At 37.0% G+C, this 24,783-nt stretch overlaps 1 protein-coding gene across 2 annotated transcripts in view; it reads left to right on the top strand.

Annotated features, from left to right (window-relative positions):
- DOCK4 (dedicator of cytokinesis 4) overlaps positions 1-24,783 on the top strand; it is a 3,006,016-nt gene that overhangs the window by 2,224,664 nt on the left and 756,569 nt on the right. For both annotated transcript variants that reach the window (XM_044088673.1, XM_044088674.1), the window contains exon 25: positions 17,848-17,982. In XM_044088673.1, the coding sequence (XP_043944608.1) occupies positions 17,848-17,982 (135 nt within the window). The remainder of the gene's footprint in view (positions 1-17,847; positions 17,983-24,783) is intronic.

Genomic DNA, 24,783 nt, shown 5'->3' with positions numbered 1-24,783 from the left:
GTTTGGATTGTGGTCTTGCCCAGAGTTAGTTGCACTTGTATAATCTCAGGTGCGTTTTGCTGATCAACTACACTGGTGGTGTGGATATCCTTAATGAATATGGACACGCCTCTGCCTTTAGTGTTTCAGTCCAGGTTAAGTGGCCAAAAGGTGTGGTGTGAATTATAGCTTGGTAATGCAGGGGTGCTCTCTGGAGCCTTGAACCAGGTGTCTGTCACTGCACAGATGTTGATGTTCTCCATTTTAAGGAGTGCCTCGAGTGAGTGCATTTTGACGTTTAGACTTCTAGCATTGAGTAGCATTACCCTCAGATGTTGCTTGCTTGTACCTGTTATGGTGGTGAGTTTGTCATTTGAACCTTGCCTAAAAAAAGCACTGTAGGGGTGGCAAGAGCCTTAGCCAGTAGCCGGAATCCCAAGGACGACAGTTGAAGGCCATCTCTGGCAAAGCATCGTGGTCTGTCGATCATGTCATCCCAGGCAGATACTGAATCCCCTTAGAATAACATCATTAGCTTAGCCAATTGTTGAAGTCAGTCATGTTGTCCTTGTACTGTGGTATCATTCTGGGTGATGGCAGGATGCTACTCAGGGCTAGGGTCATACCTGACTGGGCTACAAAATCGGACAGCTCCTCCATGTCTCATTTCATGTAGTCCAGGGAGGTACCTCTCAGGTCATTCACACCAACATGGACAATGACAGAGTCATATTTGTACTTGTTGTGGAGTGACCTGAGTGTGTGCGTTATGTGGTGGAACCTGGCACCTGACAGTAACTTTCTCTTTGTTTAGCCTGGTGAGTGGAACATCAGTGTGCCTGACTATTGAGTCACCTATGATGAGAGTGTTGGGTACGTTGTTATGCCTTATGGGCTGTGATTGAGTGGCACACTGAGTTTGTGGGCTGTGTATCATTTGGGTTGTGTTGGGGGTGGAGGTTGCTTGCGTTTCTGCTTTGGAGGTCCCTGTTGCTTGGGCAGATTTTTAATGAGAGCCTCCACAAATGTAGGTGTATGTTTTGTGTTTCTGTGTGTGTGTTTTGGTGGTATAGGTTTTGAGGGACTATGTGATGAGTGTGGTGTGGTGCAAGCGTTTACCCTCTCCTCTTGACTGTCTAGTCCAGTCTTGGGTAAAGAGAGCTTTGCTTCCAGTTTGGCTGTATAAGGGCATCTCTCACAGGTTGTAGTGTTGGGTGGTAGGAGGAGAGGGTGTCTGTGTGCATGAGGCAATTGCTGCATTGCCCCAAGATGCCCAGATTCATCAGGAAGAAACACCAGGAGCTGACCCTTAGACATGCCTGGATAGGTGCTTATTTATTAAGTACTAAAACCTGTTTTCCTCTAGACAAGTGAGGAAAGTTGAATGCTGTAGTAATTTTTAGCTTATTTAGCTCTTGCAACAAGTTCTGAACAAGTGCTTAGCTCAAAGAAACAGATCTGAGTGCTAAAACTATTAAAACTGACTAGTTCTAAGGGAAAATTTGAAGAGCAGACTTTATGGCAGCGGGAATAGTTTAACCCTAGGTAAGCAGTGGGGTCTCAGAAGCTGTCCTGTTAGATTCTCAGCTAGAGCGTCTTCTGTGTGGAGACATGCGTGAATGGGCGTACCTTCGTTGAAGCTTGTGTGTCAGGGCTGGCAACTCGTCACTTAAAAATCTACTGCCAATCATTAGCGGACTGGAGTTCCGCTGTGGCGACCCCTAAAAGCCGAAAGACACAACAACAACAACAACTAGACTACGTACAGGAAAGGGAGGAAACAAGCTTAGTTTTTTTTTTTGTAAAGTGGAAAGGGAGTAAGGAAGAGCAGAAGATAACTCAAGGTTAAGAACTAAGTGGGTTGACCTTCTCAGATGTTCTCCCTGTGTTAGGTAAAATTAGGTAATAACACTAAACTGGGAGGAGTGTCCCAGATCAAATTTACAGTAGGGGCAGGCAGCTGCAAAGCTGCCAAGTATAAGAACAGGATACCAACAGGGAGGGAGGATAGGAGACAAAAATCAGAACAAATAAACCAAAACAGGTGCTTAACAAATGTAGAAAGTTTCTAGTTAATACCTCACACACAGTGAAACTAGCTAGAAAAGTATGCAGCAGACAATAAAAGTGCTATAAATAACTCGTAAAAATAAGCAAAAAACAGGATACTTAATGTTATATTTCACAGATCAGGGTTTGCTCAGTGCCCTTCCTCTGATTAGCTCAGTGTGAAATGGCAGAAACAGTCGCATGTTAACTTCTTAAGTAACAGAAAGTTGAAACCTGAAACAACTTTAAAAAAAGCTCGAAAGAACCAATGAGGTGCTTACTCCAAGCCTTTGTCCATGTAACCCCAATCAGCCAATGACCATAAACACTCACCTTTCACTGAAATGCAAGAATGGCTTTGACTAAACTAAGATGGCCTGGAACATGTGCTCAGACACACAGCCTCTACAAACAAACAACTAGTCCCAAAACACAAGCCTGAATATGAACAATACTGCAACTACCCACACTACTTAGATGGGAAAAAAACTGCAGAAATGTTTATGACAGCAGAAAAGCAGCAGTGAGCCTTTAAATGAAAGTTTTAAACAGATAAAGGAGCATTGAGGCTCTAGAGAATGCTTTTAGCTGCAAACAAGTAAGTTATATGATACACTCCTTGGCAGGAAGTTAGAACAAACAAACCCAAACAGGTGCTTAACAAATGTAGACAATTTCCAGTTAATACCTCACACACAGTGAAACTAGCTAGAAAAGTATGCAGCAGACAATAAAAGTGCTATAAATAACTTGTAAAATAAGCAAAAAACAGGACACTTAATGTTATATATCACAGATCAGGGTTTGCTCAGTGCCCTTCCTCTGATTAGCTCAGTGTGAAATGGCAGAAACACTCACATGTTAACTTCTTAAGTAACAGAAAGTTCAAACTTGGACTTCTGCTTTTGACTCTTGCCTACCTAAGGATCCTGCCCTAGCCATCAGATCTTTACTGTCTGCTCTTGCTGGGGGGCTCCAAACTCCGAGGGGCAAGAAAATAACTGAAGTCATGACGTTGGCGGACTCCACTTATACCCCAGTGTACTAACGTAAAGAAAGGGTGTCTGCCAACCTTAGGAGGAGGGAAAAGTGTTGCTCTGGTAGTCGGGCCAGCCAAGGCTTTCCATGGCAGGAAATCCCATAAGTCAGGACTGCAACAGTGAATGCACTCTAACATCTACATTTATGGTAAGTGTACACAACTGTACTAGATAGAAACAATAATAATTTCCTGAACTTTAATCACACTTTGCCTTACAAATGGGGTCCATTCTTATCATGGTATTAGAAACCCAAAATATTAAAAAGATTTGTGTAAATATTCATATAAAAGCACAACTAAAGTCATTATTGAACTATGGGTGTCAGTCTTACTAAGAAAACTTCATGACCTCTAGAAGTTTGTATCAGAGAGCACTTCAGTAATATATGTTGTAAAATAAATGAGCAGAGCTTTAATAAACATACTGTGGTTCATCAGAATGTCACATTTATGTTTATGGGACAAACAATAAATTAATTTTTCATATTCATAATCAAAAATCTGGCATGATATTTTAGATGGTCAGATACAATTCTGACTCAGTAGTAATGGAACTTGATTCACTTCTACTCTTAGTATGATATTTTGAGTTGCAGATTCTCTGATGTATTAGTATTATGGACATTTATTAATGTTTCTGTGACCACTTTTGTATGAATATGTAGGTAACATTTGTATTACTATTGCTGGTTTTTCTCTTTTGCCACCACTAGAGGTATTTTGTACCCTATTGTTTTTCAGTAATGCTGTATATGGCTGTTTTTCCTCATTTCTTTTTGGTAATGTCGGATATTTCTATCTATAGCTGTTTTTCTCTCCGTTTCTCTCTCTCTCTCTCTATATATATATATATATATATATATATATATATATGTATATATATGTACACACACACCACACCCATATATATATATATATATATATATATATATATATATATATATATATATATATATATATATATATATATATATATAAAATCTATGTTATTTAATTGAATTACCATTTTGCTGCATTGCAGAATGTAGAGACCACGTACAGACCACATTGCCAAAAACGTAATTCAGTGAACTACAGGAATGATGTATTTTCCCTCAGGGTAGCTAACCACTTTACCACCAACAATAAAAATACAAACATAAGTAAATTAAACCAACCAAAGTGGGGGGCTTTGCCATCAACACCTCATGTGGGGGCTGTGCTGCTCATACCTCCCTTAACTAAATATACCAACTTCGAGATTGCACTATAGTTGAGAAAAGGGCAACGTTTCCCATGGTGGCAAAGTGGTTAGTTACCCTTAGGAAAAATATGTCTTTCCATGAGTTCACTGAATTAAGTTTTCTGCAACATGGTCTTGACATTTTGCAATGCAACGACATGGTAATTCTGTTATTTAAAGTCGACCCAGATAGATAGATACACATGTACATTCAAAGATATATTTGTTTTTATATCCTGTGTGAAGTTCTGAGTTATTTTTAATGTAAGATTTTGAATGGTTAGGGGAGATATACTGTTTTCTAATGAGTTCTCAATTAGCCTGAACACTATGTAAGTAATCATAATTCCAAAATAGTTTGGTTCTTTAGATACATCACAAATCTAAAAGGGAAGGCCCAGCTTTCTGCCAAACTAGTAGTGGACAGTACCACTCATACTGACCCTGTGGACATTGCCAACCTGCTAGCAGACAGATTTGGTTCAAACTTCACCCCCCTGTCCCCCACCAGACATACCACAAAGTGGATCTGTCACTAGTCCTCTACCTAGTGTCTCCAAAGAGCAGGTCATAACCACACTCTTCGTGTCCAAAAACACAACCTGTATGGGAAAGCATAACATCCCAGGCTGCCTACTAAATGTTCTAAAACAGGACCTAGCAGAACCACTTGGCACTCTCTTTCACCACAGTCTGTGTACTGGCTTTGTCCCAGCAGAGTGCAAAACAGCAACAGCAATGCCCTTACACAAAGGGGATCCATCAACCAACCCTGGTAACTACAGACCTTTAAGCCTAACCAGACTTATCTGCAAAGCCATGGAGAGAATCACCATGGACCTTAACAAAGACATAGGTGACCTTCAAACTCTTGACCTGACCCAGTTTGGCTTCATTAAGGCTAGATCATGCTTATTAAGCCTGGTGGACTTCTTCAAGAATGTCACTAATGCCCCAGATGAATGCAAAATGGTACATGCAGTCTGTCTTAACTTAGCCAAGGCTTTTGACACAGTCCTCCACTCAGGCATCATTGAGAAACTCACCCATCTGGGAATTAACCCATATGTCACTAAATAGGTAGCCAACTGGCTCACTGAAAGAACACATACAGTCAAAGTTGGCAATTCCACCTCTATCAGCAGACCAGTTACCAGTGATGTACCACAAGGATCTGTGTTGGGCTCCCTACTGTTTGGAATCTGTTTCTCAGAAGTCCAGGTGAAAAAAGATGGCCTGTGGCTTACCAAGTTCACTGATGACTGCAAACTGGGTGCAGTCATTGAGTCCACCAGTGATGTTGACACACTAGAAAAAGGACTTACACAGACAAGTGTTTGGTGCCAAACCACGTACTTAAACCAAATGCAAAAAAGTGTTATCATCCCTTTTAGCAAAGGGGAAGCCCTTGCAAATTGCAGTATTAACAGTACCCCCCCCCCTTAGCTCAAACTCTGTGATGAGAGATTTGGGAGCACAGGTTGATAGCAACCTTAACTTTGATAACTGTGTGTCTAGTGGTAAGGAAGGCCTGCTATGTTGCACAGCTCATACGTAAGGGCATCTCATCCAGAGCTAAGGATGTTATAACTCCCCTGTACTCATTCCTCATCAGACCACTAATGGAGTACAATGCTCCCTTCTGTATGTACCTCATCAGATACCTGCAGCAGCTGAAAAGGCCTTAGAGGTTTCTCACCAAGAAAATTCATGGCTTTCAACGCATGACCTACATGAACAGACTGAAGGCCCTGTTACTGTACTCTGTATCTTAGCTGAGATGCAGCTTGTGCCTGGCCTACAGAGCAGTCTCAGACCCTGCATAGTGGAAATGCTGTACATCTGCAAGTCAAATGAGACGGGATTCATTCAATCTAGGGATCTTAACCTAGCCTGCGACATTAATAGGGCATGCTGGAAAGACAGATATGTCTCCCAGAGATTGCCACTCCTCTGGAACAAACTCCCATTTCAAGTAAAACAGAGCTCCTCAATGACCCTATTTAAGTGCATCCCGTGGATTAAATAAAGGTATTGTTATCTCCATTAGGAAGATATCTGATTGCTAGTTTCTTAATACTCTCCCCTGTAACCAGTCTTTAAAAAGTTCCATTCCAGGTTGCTTGTACTGCAGATAATGCTTTCAAAGTATCATTTAGTTGGAAAATAATTTTATTATTAATACATATTCCCCAAACACTCAGTCCATGAAGTGCTTTCACTGGCTATTGGGTTCTTACAGTAAAACTACCAGGCCAGACATCCAATTATCTATTTATTATTATTTATTTATTTATATTTGTCGACCGGGAGTGTCCGACTGATGTAGGTCCATTTTCAGTGGAGGCCCAGGGAGAAAAGCTCCACAGTTAAAATAAACAGACAGTAGTTACATTGGATTACATAGCGATTAACAATTTACATAGCAGTTACTTACAACATAGATGAAGAACATAGTACATCAGTAGACAACTAGAATCTTTATCTGTGAAGTACATAACAGACATTAACAAATGTTACAAGAAGAAGTTCCTGCTGTATAATAAGTACTAGGCTTATGAGCATCTGAGCTTGCTATAATCAAGGTAGTTAGTGGAGTGGAAAGAAAGGTAGTGGTTGGATGGGGTGGGTGATATTAGAGTGGAAGTTGCAAGGGTATGGTCAGCATGTTTTTAGGTGCACTTTTCGTAAAGTTTTGAAGTGGGTGCATGATGGTACGGAGGTAATTGTGGGTGGGAGTGAGTTCCATAATTTGGCTATGGTGCAAGAGAATAGTGCTTCACCAGTAGAGTTATTGGCTTTAGTGATCTGCAAGTGATTTTTGTTGCTGGATCTTAGTGGTCTGGTGGTGCGATAGGGTTGGAGTAGATTCTGGAGGGATGGGACATTTAGTGAATGGTTTACTAGTTTGTGTGCAAGTGAGAGTTGATACCACTGAAGGAGGTGAGGGAGTTCAAGCCAGCCCAGTTCAGCAAGTGAGAGACAGTGGTGACAACAGTAGGATGCCCCTGTGGCGAATTTGGTGATTTTGTTGTAGCAGGTCTCTAGCTTGTTTAGATCGCATTGCCTTAGGTTGGTATATATTGGAGAGGCATAAAGTAGGGTGGAGATAAGGTGGGAATTTTCTACTGAAAACTTTGCTGCTTTGGTGAGAAGTTGCTTATTTCTGTATAACGCTCCTAGTTTTTTGTGGACTTTTTTTATGGTCATGGATATGTGAATGTCAAATTTTAGTTTATTGTCTGTTTCCACTCCTAGCAATTTGGTGTGTTCAGTTGGGTATATAGTGAAATCTCTACAGGGTGGTGAGCTTACTTACCTAGGTCTGGATGTTTTACTTAGTAAGAAGTACCCCACTGCCTTCTCCAATATGCACCTTGCCTTTTTTTGTGTTCATTTATTAACTGGGTAAACCTACTGAACATAAGCTCCCTTTTGCAGGATGACCTTGAACCACTGGTTCATTTTTACTTGCTCAGAGACACACACTAGGCAAATGTTTGTGGAGGGAATCAAACTCTGCACCCTTGATGACTGGAAGCAGATCAGTAGCTGCTCAGAGTCTTAATCCTTTGCACTATCTTCCAGATAAAATTGTGATTATTTTTATTGTTTTATTGCCAGAGGTTGCACCTGTTATCTGGGGCAAAAGCTGTTAACTGTGGCCACTCGTGAGATATGCCCAGGGTACATAGTTGTGAAGATCATTTGCCTGGGGGGCATTTGTGTTCTAAGGAGTGCCATCCTGCTTTAGCTGAGAGGGTGTCCCACACTCAACATTGTTTAAGATGATTACCTTAACATGGGAATGTATGACACTGTGGAATGAAAATTCAATATTGTGCTCTCTCTACATCTCTGTTACCACCAATGCCTATGCAAATGTCTGTGCAAATAGTTTCTTTTGTATGTTTAGTTGTATTGTCTGGCCTCTCTGGCATGGGGCATGACTGTAAATTATCCTTGGACCACTTCAACTTCCTGGTTAAGCAATGCAAAATAAATAAAAGTACATGTGACACTTACAATATATGTGACAATAGCAATGTGCAAATGTCAGAGTGTGAATGTATTTTCGTTGCACTAGAGTGAACTCTTAATGTGGCACTCTTTATCATATACTTGTTATTTAATAATATGCATGGCTGTTTAGAGGAAAAGGACAATATTCAAAAATAATTTGGAAATTCAGAGATAGGTCAGAAATATGCACAACAGAGTAAGGCTGCTTTTGAAGAAATTCTACATTATTTCATTCCTCTCAATAGTAATATTCTAGAGCTATATTTGTAGGTATTTTGACCTTATTATTAGCTTTTCTCAAAATTTCACACATGCCATTCTAAACTGCTCCATTATATTAAACTTTACTTTTTGTATGCCTTGTATATGGTGGCTTTGTTATGTAACTGATTTCTAAACCTTTGAAAGTACAGAGTAACGAATTGATGGAAGTAAAATTCCTGCATTGTACTGGCATCTCTGCTTCCTTTCCTTTATGATTACTGAAGCTGTCAAAGGCATACTAGATATTTTCACATGAACAATAGTCTCTAAATGTCAACATTTGACAGTTGAGTTTATGTGGAGTTAGAAGAAAGACCTGTGGAAAATCCAGTTATTATACTGCAAAACTGCAGACAAATGCATTCAAATGTAGCTTGAAAGTAGAGTCAGGTAAAGTGTGAATATGGGCTTATATATATATATATATATATATATATATATATATATATATATATATATATATACACACACACACACACACACACACACACACACACACACACCTACCTCTGCCTTATGCTCAGCAGTAAGTAATTTTATTTTAATGGCAAATCAGTGACAGATGCTAGTTTCTTGCAAAAAATGTTCTTTAGTAACCAGTTATTAAATGCCTTTTTTGTAATAGTATTTAACTGCAGTCATAATGTATATTCAGTATAATACAGTTTTTTGTTTCATTCAGTGAAAAAATGTACTTGCCAACTGAACATAGCTGTACACTGTTTACGCCTGTAATGCTGAATCAGAAAGCACAGATGTGGCTATGTCTGTGCATGTGCAATGGTCATACATTATTAGACTTTTATTTAATAAGTTTTATTATCAGTGGGAACACTCATAATTCGTACTAAACGATGCCTCTCTAAGACATATGTACAAAAGTGACACGCTCATATCATGATTTCTCATATCACTTGCAGACCCAGTGCTATGATAAGGTTTGCTTTAGGAATACACCTGATTCCCTTACATAACTACTCCCTCAGACAGCATCCTTCCACTTTGGCAGCTACTTTGCCAAATCTCATTCCTATATTGGAAGGTCATCTCTAAGGCAAAGACTAACCCTTCATTTTCACTCATTGTGCAATCTGAAATAATCCTGAAGCTTGACCTTCTAGAAAACAAAAAAACTTGCCCTTATGTACTACCCTTAAAACAACATTTCTGTCATTCCCAGGTCATCCCCTCAGTTCAGCTGTTCGTAACGGTAACTCCATCACCCTACTCTAGTAAAGTCTAGCAACAGAAATCCCTAACTCAACCTCATCCTCTTCCAAGCCGTATTATTCACACCTTCCAGTATTTCTGATAGACATTTGGGGCCTTATCTACACCAAGACTCTGACTATGCTTTTATGTTGAAACTTGATCTAACATACCTTAAAAATGCACAAAAGAAGAAACTTGATCAGTCGCAGTCACTGGTCACTAGATCCCCTTCTTAATTTCCAAAATTTTTTATTGATTTTTCAGTAACAATCATTTAAACAACAAATTATGATAAAACTATGTACATATTTTTCAAAGGCCTCAGGCACTGTATGAAATGTTATAGATATAAAGAAGGGTACAATATTCATTCATTCATACTTTCAAAGTGACTAATTTGATGGAGATAGATCTAAATTCAATGACTGAATAAGGGATAAAACTTTTGTCCAGGGGTTGTTAGTTCATTTTCTGGGATATATTCTTGCTTCTTTAACTTTTATTTCCATCGATGCTACTTCAACCAAGAGGGTCTTGAAATCTTGTAAGGTTGGAATGGAGGATGACTTCCATCTTCTTGTAATACATTTTTTGGCTGCTGCTGGGATTGTCCAAAGAAGATACTTATTTTTATTATTCAATACAATAGATTCATTTACATTCAGAAAAATTAACGGTTTTGATAATATAAAGGAATCATTAAAGATGGCTTGGAGAAAATTTTCAATATCATTCCAAAATTTCTTAATATGTGAACAATCATAAAAATGTGAGACCAATCGGCCTTGCATTGTAAAGAGCATCTCCAACACATCACCTGCTCCGAGGAGTTAAATTTAGCAATCTTACTAGGCGTGTAAAAACCTCTATACAAAAATTTCCAGGAGAAAACTTCCCACATTTGTAAGTTAGAGGTTAATTTAAGAGAATGTAAAATATTTGATTTATTTGTAGAAGTTAGGGACAATGTGCAGTCTTTATTAAAAAAATCCCACAACCTCTGATTAGGAGTAATCTTACAAGTAATAATAATTTTATAAATGTTTGAAATTAAATTTTTCCATTTAAATTCACCATGTAGTATTTCATTCATAAGAGTTATGCATTTAAGTGGAGAGTTAAAGGAAGAACTCTGTATTGTTCTGCACAAATCTTGAGTGAATGGAAGCAGGCTATTGAGAACTAGCCAGTCTGATGATGGTAGATCATATTCATTGATCAGAATTTGTGTATCTATGGTAACTAAATTCTTTGTGCAGTGAAACCAGCATGTAAACATTTTCCTTTCCCAATAGCTGAGTGTATCTAGACTAATATTATTGAAAGAGTTTTTTGTAGCTTTAAAGGGGAATAAAAGCTGGATCCATATTTTAATGTCAATATTGTTATTTACAAAACTTCTAAAGGACTTATAGATATGATTTAAGTAATCTATGTTAGTACAGTTAATAGTATTGTACTGTATATTAATGCAAAGTACATACCAAAGTTTGTTACTTAATTTGCTTAATTGTAATTTTTTATTAGTTTAATTTCATTTAGGATAATACTTATATGTAGGGTTTCCAAGCCAAAGAATATTTGGGATCTATCCAATTTAATATTGTTTTTAGGTTAGAGGCTTTGATATAGGATTCTGAATCTGGGGACATCTTCATATAATTACCCTTGTTCTTGCTACTGCAGTAACTGAACCCCTTACTCATTGCAGTTCAGAAGGACAGTTAGGCTAAGAGTTGCAGTAAGTGTACAAGTTCCATAAAATGTGTACTATGATGACTTACAATTCCATCATGTTCAGTAGTACAGCGTAGCTTAACTTGACATAACACACGATGTTCAATTTTAGATTATTGTCAACCCTTTGGTTTATCATTAAACTTATATTTCATTTAGTTAGCACAAAGGAATCACCTTCATATTCAAAGCAGTTTTGTACAAGAGCCGCTTTCTTAGCCATTTGAAGTCTTTTCTCCCACTGTGTGTCAGGTAGGATCCAGCCGCAGCTGTCCCACCTCCTCTTTGTTCTGTATGTGCCTCTACTTATTCCAGGATCAGAAGCCAGACACTACTCACTCCCATCATCCATATTAGACAATAGGCAAATAGTCCAGCATGGGTTAAGCCGTTTAGCTGTATTCTTGAAGAAAACACACCTTCATTTCTGCTGGGAATTGCAGCTAATGCCTTATCTTACTTTGTGTATACCTTTTTAATAACATGTGAGAAAAGAACATTTTGTTGTGCTGTAGTCTCAAAAAAAAATAAAACTCACACACACACACACACACACACACACACACACACACACACACACACACACACATATAACCTATGATCGTACTGCTGCTTTTCTGGAAAATTCTTTATTATGTCTACTCCTTGTGGAGAGCAGATATGATACTGCTTAGAACTATGCCTGAACTTTGTGATTTAATGTCACATTGACCCCTCCCTTAAAACAAGGTAGTGCAAGTGTGTGTAAATATGCTTATACTAAAATTGCGTGCAGGTATTCTTACCAAAATAATAAATAACTGAGGAGAGCTTAACTATTTGGGTATCATTACTTCATGCAATTAGCTCAGTAAAGAATTCAAGAATTCAGTATTTGAAATTGAGTGTGCAGAGATTTACTGGAAACTATTTGCAATAATGTTTAATTTATTACTAATTTCTCCCTATTTTATAATTGTCAGCATCACTCTCTACTGTTGGCTTCTGTTTGCCAGCTTTCCTCTGAAGTTTCTTGGAAACTAAAATGGAATCTGGCATAGGTTTTGAGCTATAATCTGTTACTGGATTTAATTATAGTCTTTCTAAGAATGCCCAGAGCCTTTTTATATTTTATTGTCTTTTTTTTTGTTTTGTTTTGTTTCTTTCTTCCCACAGTGGTGTCCATGAGCTCCTACTTGATCTTCCACATCAAAGGCAAGGCCCTGATAAGGTGGGTGGCAGGGGGGGGGGGTATTCCAGTCTATAATTGCTCAGTGAGGAGGCAGAGGGAAGTTCGAGGTGGCTCACTTTGACACCGTTCTGACTGTTGCCTGGGATTTTTTGTTAACCATGTCTACTGCTGTACTCATACAGAGCATGCAATTCAATTTTGTGGAACTAATTCATAGATGAACTGCTGGTGTGTTCTACAATCTACAGTGAAGGACTACAGCCTTCACTTTCCAGGACAAATGAGATGTCAAATTAAACTTAGTTACCCTCCTCCGCCAGCTTTACAGACCTCAAGTCTGCTAACTGAGCTGAAGTCAGTGGGGTCCCAGTCAGGACACCTGTTTGCGCCACTGAACTGACTTTTTTTTTTTTTTTTTTTTGCATATTCTAGATTTTACTATTCAATGTTTTATGCTTACAATAGAATGCATACATAACATTGTTCTGTAGTGAGATTTTTCTGATATCTTATGTGATTTTATAGATATTTCCTTATTGTAAATAAAGCTGCTCCTTTCTTAATAAGTTTTATTTATTTATTTATTTTTTGCTTCGTATACACAGAAGATTTCTTGTGATATTAAGTAGTAAATTAGCTACTGTCTTTTCAGTACGACTATTTTTGGATATGTTTAATAAACAATACAATGTGTTTTGCCATTAGAAAACTTTGCTTTTATTTTATTACATGTTCACATTTTTTTATTTTTATTACTGATAAAGAAGGAAAACTGTTCTTGTTATCTTAAACATATTTATACATACGCATATGTAGACATGCCTTTCTTAGAATATACTTTGACGGTATCTGACAAATGTGTTGCCGTTTACTTCTTTTGACCATTTTTATGAGGGTCATCTTATGTAAGTTTAACATTAACACAAGCACTCTTCCCCTGAATGGAATTTTTGCTGTAAGAACCGAAGGGAGCATGAAGCAATATGGATTATATACAAGACCTCATACCATTTCGTGTCAGTACCTAGTGAGCACGATCGGCAGGAATTCCTTTTATAGCATGTGCCACTACTTCTTTAAATTTTGGTTTGAAAAAAGGTACACAAGCTAGGCAAACCCAAGTTCCATTGATATATTTTGCAGTGACTTAACATCTTTATGCATCTGTGTAATGACTTTCTGGCTGAAGGAGTTTTTCTGCCATTTGATGGAATTTTTCAGAACGTGTATGCAACCCAGATGGGAAGACAATATGCTGAAACATGTCATTCAGCACAGAAAAGCAGCCTTTCTCTTTGCCCTCTGCCTGAAAAGCATCTTATACCCTTTTTTATGTCTACGAAACCTTTGGACCACAATTGTCTTGGGACTTACTGCTCTAGGTCTTTTTAAGCATTTTTAGAAAAAGATTTTAAGAAAGTAGTTTGTATGCAACTTGAATCTTCTTTAAGTCACTGATCTAATGGAACCATATCTTTCTATATTTTGCACTTACCAATGCACTAAGACTATAAATGATCTGGGTATGGCCAGAAATCAATAATTTTGTTTTGCAATAGTCCTGCTTGATGTATCTTTTGCATGCGACAGTGCTGCTGCTGATGAAAGCCAGGGTATCTTCAGTCGGACTGTTATGTCACCTACTCTTTTGAATCGGTTTGCCTCTTACTTGTGTATACATTCCCAAAGAGTTATATTTATTAGCTTATGTGGTGAACTGATTAAAATGGACACATTTCAAACACAGCCATAGCTTAGGCCAAAAGCACAAGAAATAGAATCAAGTGAACCATAATAAGTTAATTATTCTAATCCATTTTCCCTGATGTATGGGGTTAATCTGTGCTCAGTTTTGAGTTCGTTATTGTTCAATGTGTTTATAATGGCCTTTGATGATCATATTATCAGGGGAGAGCTTTCTGCCTCTGTTATTCTGACTGCAACCAGCTGCTTTTCGTTTTGTTAGGAGACAATAACTAGTGTATAATCATCATTGGACAATTTTGAAATTAACTACCAGTGACTGTTTGGTAATTAGAATAAAAATTAATAACTTCCAGATTGAGGCCATGACATTACATGTTACTTTTTAAGACTCCTTGTTCCTCTTTTGTCACCATGCATTGTCTTTGTGGTAGTCTCTGTAACATTTGAGAATAAATATAGAATAAATATGCTAATGGTTTCTGAGCAGGATATGACAGATTTGCGAAGCTGTATTTAAGCCTTGTAAAACCTGCAGCATATAAATCTAAAAGTATATGATTTATTCTGGAATATGTGTATTTTTCACTGACATGAAAGAATGTATGAACTTGTGACTTTTTTCTTTGAAATGTATATAAAGTTTGTCACTGAAGTTCTAACTTCCTCCTGCTGGAAATTAGACAAGTTTATACATAGGATGTGACAATGTAGCTTTTGTCCACTGTGTTTGCAAGATCTGTGAGACTGTTCATAGACCAAGCAGCTCAGAGGTCTTTAAAGAGTTGTTAATCAGTTCTGTTAAGCAGTTAGCTACCTAACACCAGGAAAAACACTCTGTGTTTGTGTGCATCAGTGTAAAAGTGTATTCATAGTACAGTTACTTAGTGCAACTGAGAACTGGGGAGCTTTAGAAGGCACTAAAACCCAGAGAGAGAGAGAATAGTAGGAAATAAGAATTTTCAGTTGCAGCTGATATGGAACTCCACCATTAAGTTACAAAAGAAAAAAACATCAAATGTTCATGGTGTCAGTCATCAGGAGTCAAAAAATAAAACTGTACTGATAAGACACGGTGGTGGTGCTGCGGTAGCGTTGTCGCCTCACAGCAAGATGCTGTTTGGTTCGGCTCTCAGCTAGAGTGTCTTCTGCGTGGAGACATGCGTGAATGGGCGTTTCTTCATTGAAAGTTGTGTCTCAGGGCTGGCAACTTGGTACGTAAAAATCAACTGCCAATCATTAGCGGACCAGAGTTCCACTGTGGTAACCCCTAACCAGGAAAAGCTGAAAGACACAACAACAACAACTGATAAGATGTGGTACACCAGGATTTTCCAAGTAAAAACACGTGGTTGAGAGGTTTCATGTGTTTACAAAATTTAATCACCCAGACTTCATCAGAATCTGAAATGTACAGATAAACAAGCTCTATCTTAATAAAACTTGGTTTTCCTTGGTGCCTCATCTTAGCCTGGTTGTTTTATTTTTGGGTTCCATGAGTTAGTACTTTTGGATACATATCAATAGCAATTCATTACCTTGACAGTAAAATAAAGTGCACACATTTAGTTGTATGATCCAGTGGATTTTTAATAGAGCTTTATGTATTCCTTTCGTATGGGCTCCTGATTTAGCTTCTTATAAGCTTTAAGATCCAAGTGCTGGTTTGCTTTGCTGTGCATGAGATGGACACTTCTTGTCTTACAGAGTTGATTTTGCTTTGTTATCTCCATTAGAAGCTGAGTGTTGGTGGTTCTGAGAGTATGAAGTAAAATGTATGGGGTACATATTTCTGTTTACCAAGGTCCAGTATATTTGGAATTTATTACCCTGTTGGCTTCAATAGCATTCTTCTCTGCTTTAAATGGCTCCTTAAGGTAATATCTTGTTTGGCTTTCTCTGAGGATTTAACAGGATTGATGAATATGTTTTAAAATTGTTTCTTAATAATTTTACATGACCACATGCTGTGTGTCACAGAGGTTTATGTAGACCTTTAGTAAACTAATTACTTCAGTTCTCAGTCCAATTCTTGACTTTGGAGATAATTTTTTGTAACAGGTTATAATGTTTACAACAAGCTTAGAATAAATTATTTAATCATTTTGTAAACAGGCTTACTAGGGTTCTCCTTACCATATACTGCAACATTTTGTTAAACTGTTATTACTCTTCATTTGATACACATGCATATGTAATTAGAGTCTGTATTTTTCACCATAATTTAATTACTGCACTAAACTATTAAAATAAGGATTTTATGCAGACAATGAGATGCAATTTACAGATACTGTGAAAGGAAATTGTGGTTGCAATTTCCCAGTAGTCTTGCACCTATATAACTGTCCGGGCCCAGGCCAGCAGTTAACTGGGATGCACTAAAGCAATGCAGTCTTTATGTAATCTGGAACGATACACAGAATTTATAAGCCTCACTAATTCAAAAACTGTCAAATGACAAAGGCTGCAACTGTTTGAATTAAAGAGAGGGTGTCACCTCAATAAAATGCAAAAAAAAAAAAAAACCTATCCTGTGCAAAATTTTACTTTTGAAGATGACTGTGTTGCAAGCAGTGATCATTCTGGCTTTTATTTGTCTCTTTTTTTAAAGCCCCCTCCCTTACAGTTCTGTCTTAAAAAAAGTCACAAATCTATTTTGGCATCTCAGCAAAGATATGCTGTAGTCTACATTATGCATATATGTGTGTGTGTGTGTGTGTGTGTGTGTGTGTGTGTGTGTGTGTGTGTGTGTGTGTGTGTGTGTGTGTGTGTGTGTGTGTGTGAAGATGGAGATTAGAAGATTAAAGAAAGCAACGATTCATGCTATCTTTTCTAAGTGTCAGGATAGATGAATGTGCATTAAAAGTAGCTCATAACACTTATGCTGTAGTTGCAGTACAGGGCAGTTACAAGCAAAGCAGCCCCTCTAAACAACATCAAGGTGCAGGTTACTTATGTTGTTTTGGTAACGTTATGATATTAATAGTATTTTCTACTTTGTTATGATGGTTTAACTATTCATTTATGAACTGCACTTCAGACTCCATGTTTTGGTTTGTGGTAAAAGAAAGTTGAACCACGTCTCATACTATGATAAAGGACCAACATCAGACTACATATGGTTCAGACTTCAGAAACTTCTGTTTAGTAAGCAGAATATGAACAGAGTATCTTAAATTCCTGATTCTAATAACACTGAATGCAAGAATTTTCAGTGTTGTAAACCAAAATGAGCGTACAACATGCAGTACAGATGGTTAAATGCCTATATCGGAAGTTGGATTTGGATTGATTTATTTGAGTTCCTTAACATTATAACTGTTAGCATTTACTTCTTGGACTGAAACAGTTTTACTTTTGTTTCATCACTCATTAGTCTGCAATTTACAAAATGCATATGTTTTGGTATTATATATGCGATTAACCAGATTTGCTTTTGTTTAGGAGGCCTCTATATCAGAAGAGGTAGACATGATTGTGGAAAGTCTTCTCGATGTTCTGCTGAAAACCATACTGGAAATAACAAACAGGCCTCAGCCAGTGGGAGCTACACTACGGTTGCCATATCAGGATGTCACTGTAAGAGAAATATGAAATCAGACTCTTTTTGTTTCATTGTGTTTACTCTTCATAATAAATGACAGCTATGCATGATTCATTTTATTTAAATTATGATGGAATGGCAGCCATGTTTTCAAAAACATTCTTTAGTAATGTGTTTGGACCTTAAATATACTATATCTATATATGCTATATCTATGCATACTATATCTTCTTCTTCTTTCGGCTTTTCCCGGTTAGGGGTCGCCACAGCAGATCACCTATCCGCTCATGATTGGCAGTAGAGTTTTACGATGTCGAGTTGCCAGCCCGGCGCCCAACCTTCCACAGAAGGCACACACATGCACACACTCATACCTAGGGTCAATTTAGAGTGTCCAATTCACCTACAGCATGTCTTTGGGATGTGGGAGGAAACCGGAGCACCCAGAGGAAACCCTCGCAACCACAGGGAGGACATGCAGACTCTGCACAGAAGGCACCCCAGCCGAGGATCAAACCGGAGAACCTCTTTTTGTGAGGCAACAACGCTAACCACTGCACCACCGTGGCTGCCCCTATGTATACTATATCTATATATGCTTTATTTGACTTTGTGCTCCACCTCCACCATACTGGAGATCCTCAGAAGAGAACGATGAGTTCAGAAGAGGCACTGACATCAAGGCAGCCTTGGACATTGGTTTGTGCCTCTGCTCGCTTGTTGACAATGAAGATGTTTTTGTTAAGGAGATATACCCATCCCTGCTGGGCATACCTCTCAACCTCTTAGCTCGAAAATCAGACACAGTGCCAAAAAATAATGGGGTGGGGGGGCAAAGACCCAAAATGGACAGATCGTAAATATTATTTACATATAATTGGGAAGTTGCTACAATAAAACATTCTGTATTTGCATGCATTTTTTGAAGGATATGAAGTCTGAAGCCCACATTTCTTTAGTGAATGCAGTCCTCTGCAGTTTTCCAGAAAAACACATTTTTTTGAGGAACACACCAAAGATATGAGGAAAACCAGAACTTTCTGCAAAAGCATGGACAGTTGAGAGGTATGTTGGTGGCTTATTTGTGCACCTGTCTCACTGGGGGGCACTGTACTCTTTCCTACACATGTTTCTACTGATGTTTTATCGGAATAAACTGATTAAATTCACCATTTCCTTCTCCCATGATGGATGAGTTAATATTCGCTTCATTCTACTCTTCATAACCTGTCTGTTCTACTGCCTAGCCTGACCAACTATTTGAAGTTGATTCCTCTTGGTCTTAGTCAGGGTATTATCCCTATCTCCCACACAGCTACTTTAATATAATATTCTTCATCTATTTTCTGTCTTGTTCATTTTGAATAACTACGTTTTCAAAATATTACGGACATTAAATGCATACTTCTGCTTTACTGTGGGTCATATTAGTTACAGTTATCAATTAAAGAACATGTAAAACATATAGAGTAGTTTCTTTTTAAGGGTGTAGCCAGGCATGACAAACACACTTTTATTTGTTGCAATGAGATGAACTATAATTTAAATAAAAAACCTTAGCATATCTTGTTAGTTTTTGGTTCTATATTTTGTTATATGATTTTTTGTTTTCAGAATGCCTGGGTGGATGAGTGGGTGTTGGTTATGCCTGCCATTTTAGGATTTTTGTTCGGCATACTATTCAGAAGCCTTTAGTAATTGAGGTGAGGAAAGGTATTTTTTTAGGGGGGGGTGAAAACTGATTTACAAGTTGCTGTGCAATTTCACAAGTCCAGGCTACCGCCCATTTCTGAACTTAATGTTTTAGGCACTGGATACCTAATTGTTAAACTATACAGCTGTGAATTTTAAATGTCCCAGGAGATAACATTATGGCCTAAGACATGAACTGCAACCTTATCACCCATGCAAAGAAGTGCATTTAGAAGGGAAGAATTTTCTTAAAAGCTCAGATTGTAATGTACACAAGGGAAATAGTTAAATAAGATTTGTTCAGCACTTTGTTAGGTTCAGACAGTCAATGCATTTTGGGAATACTTTTGACATAAATCTCAGTCAAAATGGCAGGTGATATAATTTCTGTATAATGTTAGCCTGTAAATACACAGAACATAAATTTCATATAGTAAAGTAACATTGTGTTTGGATTTATTTAAAGAACACAGTACTCCTGATAACTTGAACATGTTAATATTTTAGGCAGTAGTGCTTGTTTGTTTGTAGAAGAAATGTATCAGTCACATGATTTGCTTGTAGTAAGTAATGCATTTGTAATTGTGGATACTTTTCTGTTTATTAATTATGTCAAGAAATCTAAAAGAATAACATGATACTTTGAGGAGCAAGTCCCATCTACATGACTGATAAATGTGGTTTGATTAAGTTTGGTTTCTAAGGGGCCTGATAGAGGGAAAATGGCTGGTGAGCACTTGATATGTAGTTCTTCTGTCTTTTAGTTCAGAGTTGATTTTTAATTGCCTAGACAATTCCATGGTTGCAAGGGTAGGGAGACTAATATTGGGAAGACAAGTCAGGGGAATCCGACTGATCTGTGTGACAACCTACATCTGCAGTTTAAATTGATGTTTCTATGTGCATAATTTTATAAGGGGTGAAGAATAGTGAATAGACCATTAATAGGAAATACAGTGTCATGAAATGGAGGGCTTCTGCATTGCAATTACTGCTTGAGGGAACAAAAAGCAGTTGGATGATAAGTGTGTGGTCATTTGGGTGGGATAAGAAATATATATAGTAATTCAATGGCTTGTAAGTGCAAGCCCCAGAATAAAAAAAAACAAACCCAAAAGTGCAGGAGAACAACAAATATTGTACAACATTGTTCGTCTTTAATTTTTTTTTCAGGGAAAAAAACCCTGATGCACACCTCCAAACTTATGTATATCATGTCTGAGATTGCCATCCCTTGAAGAAATGGGAATATTTAGAGAAACGGCAATCTCGGACTTTGTTTATGTAAATCCACATTTTTTGGTCATTCAGGCTTGCTTTTCTGGAGCTTGTACTTATAAGTCAAAGAAGTTTAAATGGCTGCCATATATAAGTGCATTTCACTCTGTTGAAACATAACTTCATCAGCAGAACAAAATTATTGGAGAATTAATTGAAAATGCTATTCCTCAAGTGCTACAGATGTTTAAAGGAAGAATATTGAATGTGTTTGGGTAAGGTAAATGTGAATCTGGGTTTTTAATGCCAAAACTGAACATTTCAGCATTAGGTTTCACTGCATATGTGTGTCTGTGTGTGTTAAGGTTAGAGTAAGGGCTAGGGTAGGGGAAATATTTAGTGTTGTGCATGTGTGCTGCCATATGCAATGTGTGTCTGAGTGTCTTGTGTAGTACTGGTGTAATGGAAAGGGCTTTTTCTAAGGTAATATGTAGGGTTAGACTAGAAGCAAGGGTGGAGTTAGGGTTAGCTCAGTGATGGCGAACCTTTTGGGCTCGGCATGTCAGAAATGTTGAAAATGCCTATCTTCTCTCTGCTGACGTGTCACGCTATTCCCGATACACATATGTGTATGGATGTCAACAATTTTTGTAGAAATTTGAACTTAAAGTATTTTTTTCACAATAAAGGTGATTTTTCTGTTAACCCTGAGTTTAAATTCAAAAAAAGTAATTTTGTACCACCCTACCATCCAAGAGTGAGGTTATTTGAAGAAAGTGTATTAAGTGAACTACATAGAAATCAGAATAACATCTTCAAACATCATGGTTATAATTTGACATATAAGGAAAGGGCTGCTTTAAAAGGCTTAATGGAGAATAAAGATTTAGTAATACTTAAGGCTGACAAAGGTGGAGCATTAGTAGTGTGGGATGTTGATGGATACACTAAGGAGGTTAATAAACAGTTGGGTGATAATAAGTTTTATTTAAAACTTATCGGACCCAACTATTGACCTAAAACATAAAATTGATGAGAGACTAAAAGAGTATAACTCTAGAGGTCTCATTAATGAAACTTTATTAAAAGAGTTAACAGTGGATAATCCAAAAACCCAACTACTATATATTCTACCGAAAATACATAAAAATATTTTTCCTCCACCAGGTAGACCTATAGTATCGGGAATAGGATCCCTTACAGTGCCAATTTCAGGATATCTAGAATTACAGTTGAAACCACTACTAGATCTTATTAGATCCAGAATTAAAGATACAAATGAGTTTCTACAATTGATGGATGATATATGGTTATCTGAAGATTGTTATATTTGTACACTTGATGTACAATCACTGTACACTAGTATCCCACATCATGGGGGTATAGAAGCAATTGAATACTGGTTGTTACAATTTGGACAGTATTCTGTTGAACACTGTTCTTTATTGTTAGATTTGATTAAAATTGTGTTATTAAATAATGTGTTCCTTTTTGGATGTGAATGTTATCTATAGGTGAATGGAACTGCAATGGGTACAAAATTCGCACCAATATATGCAGATCTCTTTATGGGGTACTTGGAATGTAGTCTGATTTACAATGAGGATGTCCCTTTTAAATCTAAATTGATAATGTGGCGTCGATATCTCGACGATTGCTGGGCTATATGGTCTGGCTCTCCAAATGAATGGGACATTTTTGTGGATCATCTAAACTTCAATGTGTTTGATATAGTCTTTGTTGATAGAGAAGAAATAGCTATTGATTTTTTAGATGTACATGTTGTTAAAAACAATGATATTACTTTAAGTACTTGTCTTTATAGAAAACCATTCACTAAAAATTCAATATTGAGGGCAGATAGTTGCCACCCAAAACATGTTATATTGAATATACCGAAAAATCAGTTCCGAAGACTTAGACGTATATGTAGTAATGAAGTTGAATTTAAAGAAGAGATAAACAATATAGGAAATAGATTTAAACAAAGAGGATATAATGGAAAAGTTATAGATCGGGAAGTATTGGAGGTATCCAACATGAAAAGATTTGGGGCCTAGATATGAATATAATGATGGGAATACAGAAAGGATTGTTCCTTTAAGGTTTATTACCACTTTTGGAACTAATACGTTTAAATTTCGAGGTATAATCAATAATTTTTGGCATATTTTAAAACAAGATCAGTTTTTTGGTGTTTATCTTGATGAATACTGTAAATTTGGGTATAGGAGGGGTAGAAATATTGGTGAATCACTTTCATGGTATAAAAAGATGAGATATAACAAAACAAAATTGATTGCAAGTAAAGGTTGCAATCCTTGTGGTAGATGTACATATATTGTAAAGTTGTTCCTAAAACAAAATCATTTACATCTATTAATACTTCTAAAGTTTTTGATATACAACATTTGATAACTTGTAGGACTGAAAGGATTGTATATATGGCAGTATGTCAATGTGCGGCCTTTTATGTGGGCCAAACATCAAGATCTTTTAAAAGTAGAATGGCACTACATATAAGTGACATTAAATGTCAAAGGGTTCGAAGTGCCCTATATAAACATAAAATTGATCATACTATGGCAAATTTTATATTTATAGGGATTGATGCATTAGGAAACATCAATATGGGGGAAACTGAGAAACATTTAATATTAGATAAAAAGGAAAGAATGTGGATTTTGAATTTAGGGGCTTTATATAAACCCGGGTTAAATGAGTTTCTTTAATAGTGAGGTTTATGTGTAGTAATAAAAAATAATAATAAAAAATAATATTTGGGTATGAATATATGTATATATGTATTTATTGTTATGTTGTTTTTCTGCTCTAGTAATATATATTTGTATACATGGTGTTTTTTGATAAATTGGGATATGTCTCTTTAAGGGAGACATATTTAATGGAGTGATGAAAACACTGTGTAATCCACTGATGACGCCTAAAGGGTGAAACCGGTTTGGAGTGTATTTTACTGTCTGCGAGCTAATAAAATATTTATGCTCCTTCTGACCTGTTTATTTTGTCGATAGTGCAGTGCTGGAATACATTTTGGTGTTTTGTTGGTCTATTTCCGTGCATGCACGTTATGTTTAACGTGCACAAGTTTTCATTTTGGAGGTTTTATATATATATATATATATATATATATATATATATGTAATACATATATAATACACACACACAAACACGCATAATTACATAAAAAAATGTATATATATATATATATATATATATATATATATATATATATATATATGTGTGTGTGTGTGTGTGTGTGTGTGTGTGGGGGTGCATTTGTGTTTTTCCCCAAGTTTGATCAAATTTCTGTTTTGTTAATCACTTAATTAGTGTATCGATTAGTTATACATCTGGGATTGATGAGCACTGAGAAGGTTTTCTGTTTTTCCCCACTGCTGTGCATTCTTAAATTTGATATGTTTAATGCAGGGGGTTGCAGTCTTTTTTTTTTTGATATACTCCTTCTGTTGATCTGTGTAATAGATTTATTATACACACACGCACACACATATATACCCTCAAGTAGAACATCAGCTATTTAGACAGAAAGAGTTTGGTAATTCCAGCTGGTGTTTATTTATTATTTACATATTTTATATTGTTTTTAGAGTGGAGCACTGGTTCAAATTTCAGATGAGCTAAGTAAATGACCACTGTGCAATTTGAATAACAACAACAAAGGGTATGCAAAAGCACAGGACAGTTTGAACAGTAGATGAGGGTATGGAGTTCAGGAAAAAAAACGTTCATGTGTACAATAGATAAACCTAAGTAAGTGAACTGTAATCTGATTGGTGATGAGAGAAGTAGTCTGTAGGTGTAAGTCCAGGTGTACATCTTGTTCACTGGTGCCATGGTTGGCCTTGGGTCACCTGATGCCCCAGGCAAAAGGGCTCCACAGC

Source organism: Protopterus annectens, chromosome 11.part0 (assembly GCF_019279795.1).
Source record: "Protopterus annectens isolate FY-2018-M chromosome 11.part0, PAN1.0, whole genome shotgun sequence".
In the NCBI taxonomy this organism is placed as follows: domain Eukaryota; kingdom Metazoa; phylum Chordata; order Ceratodontiformes; family Protopteridae; genus Protopterus; species Protopterus annectens.
Note: the sequence above shows the minus strand (reverse complement) of the source record. Positions and strands in the feature narration are given on the sequence as shown.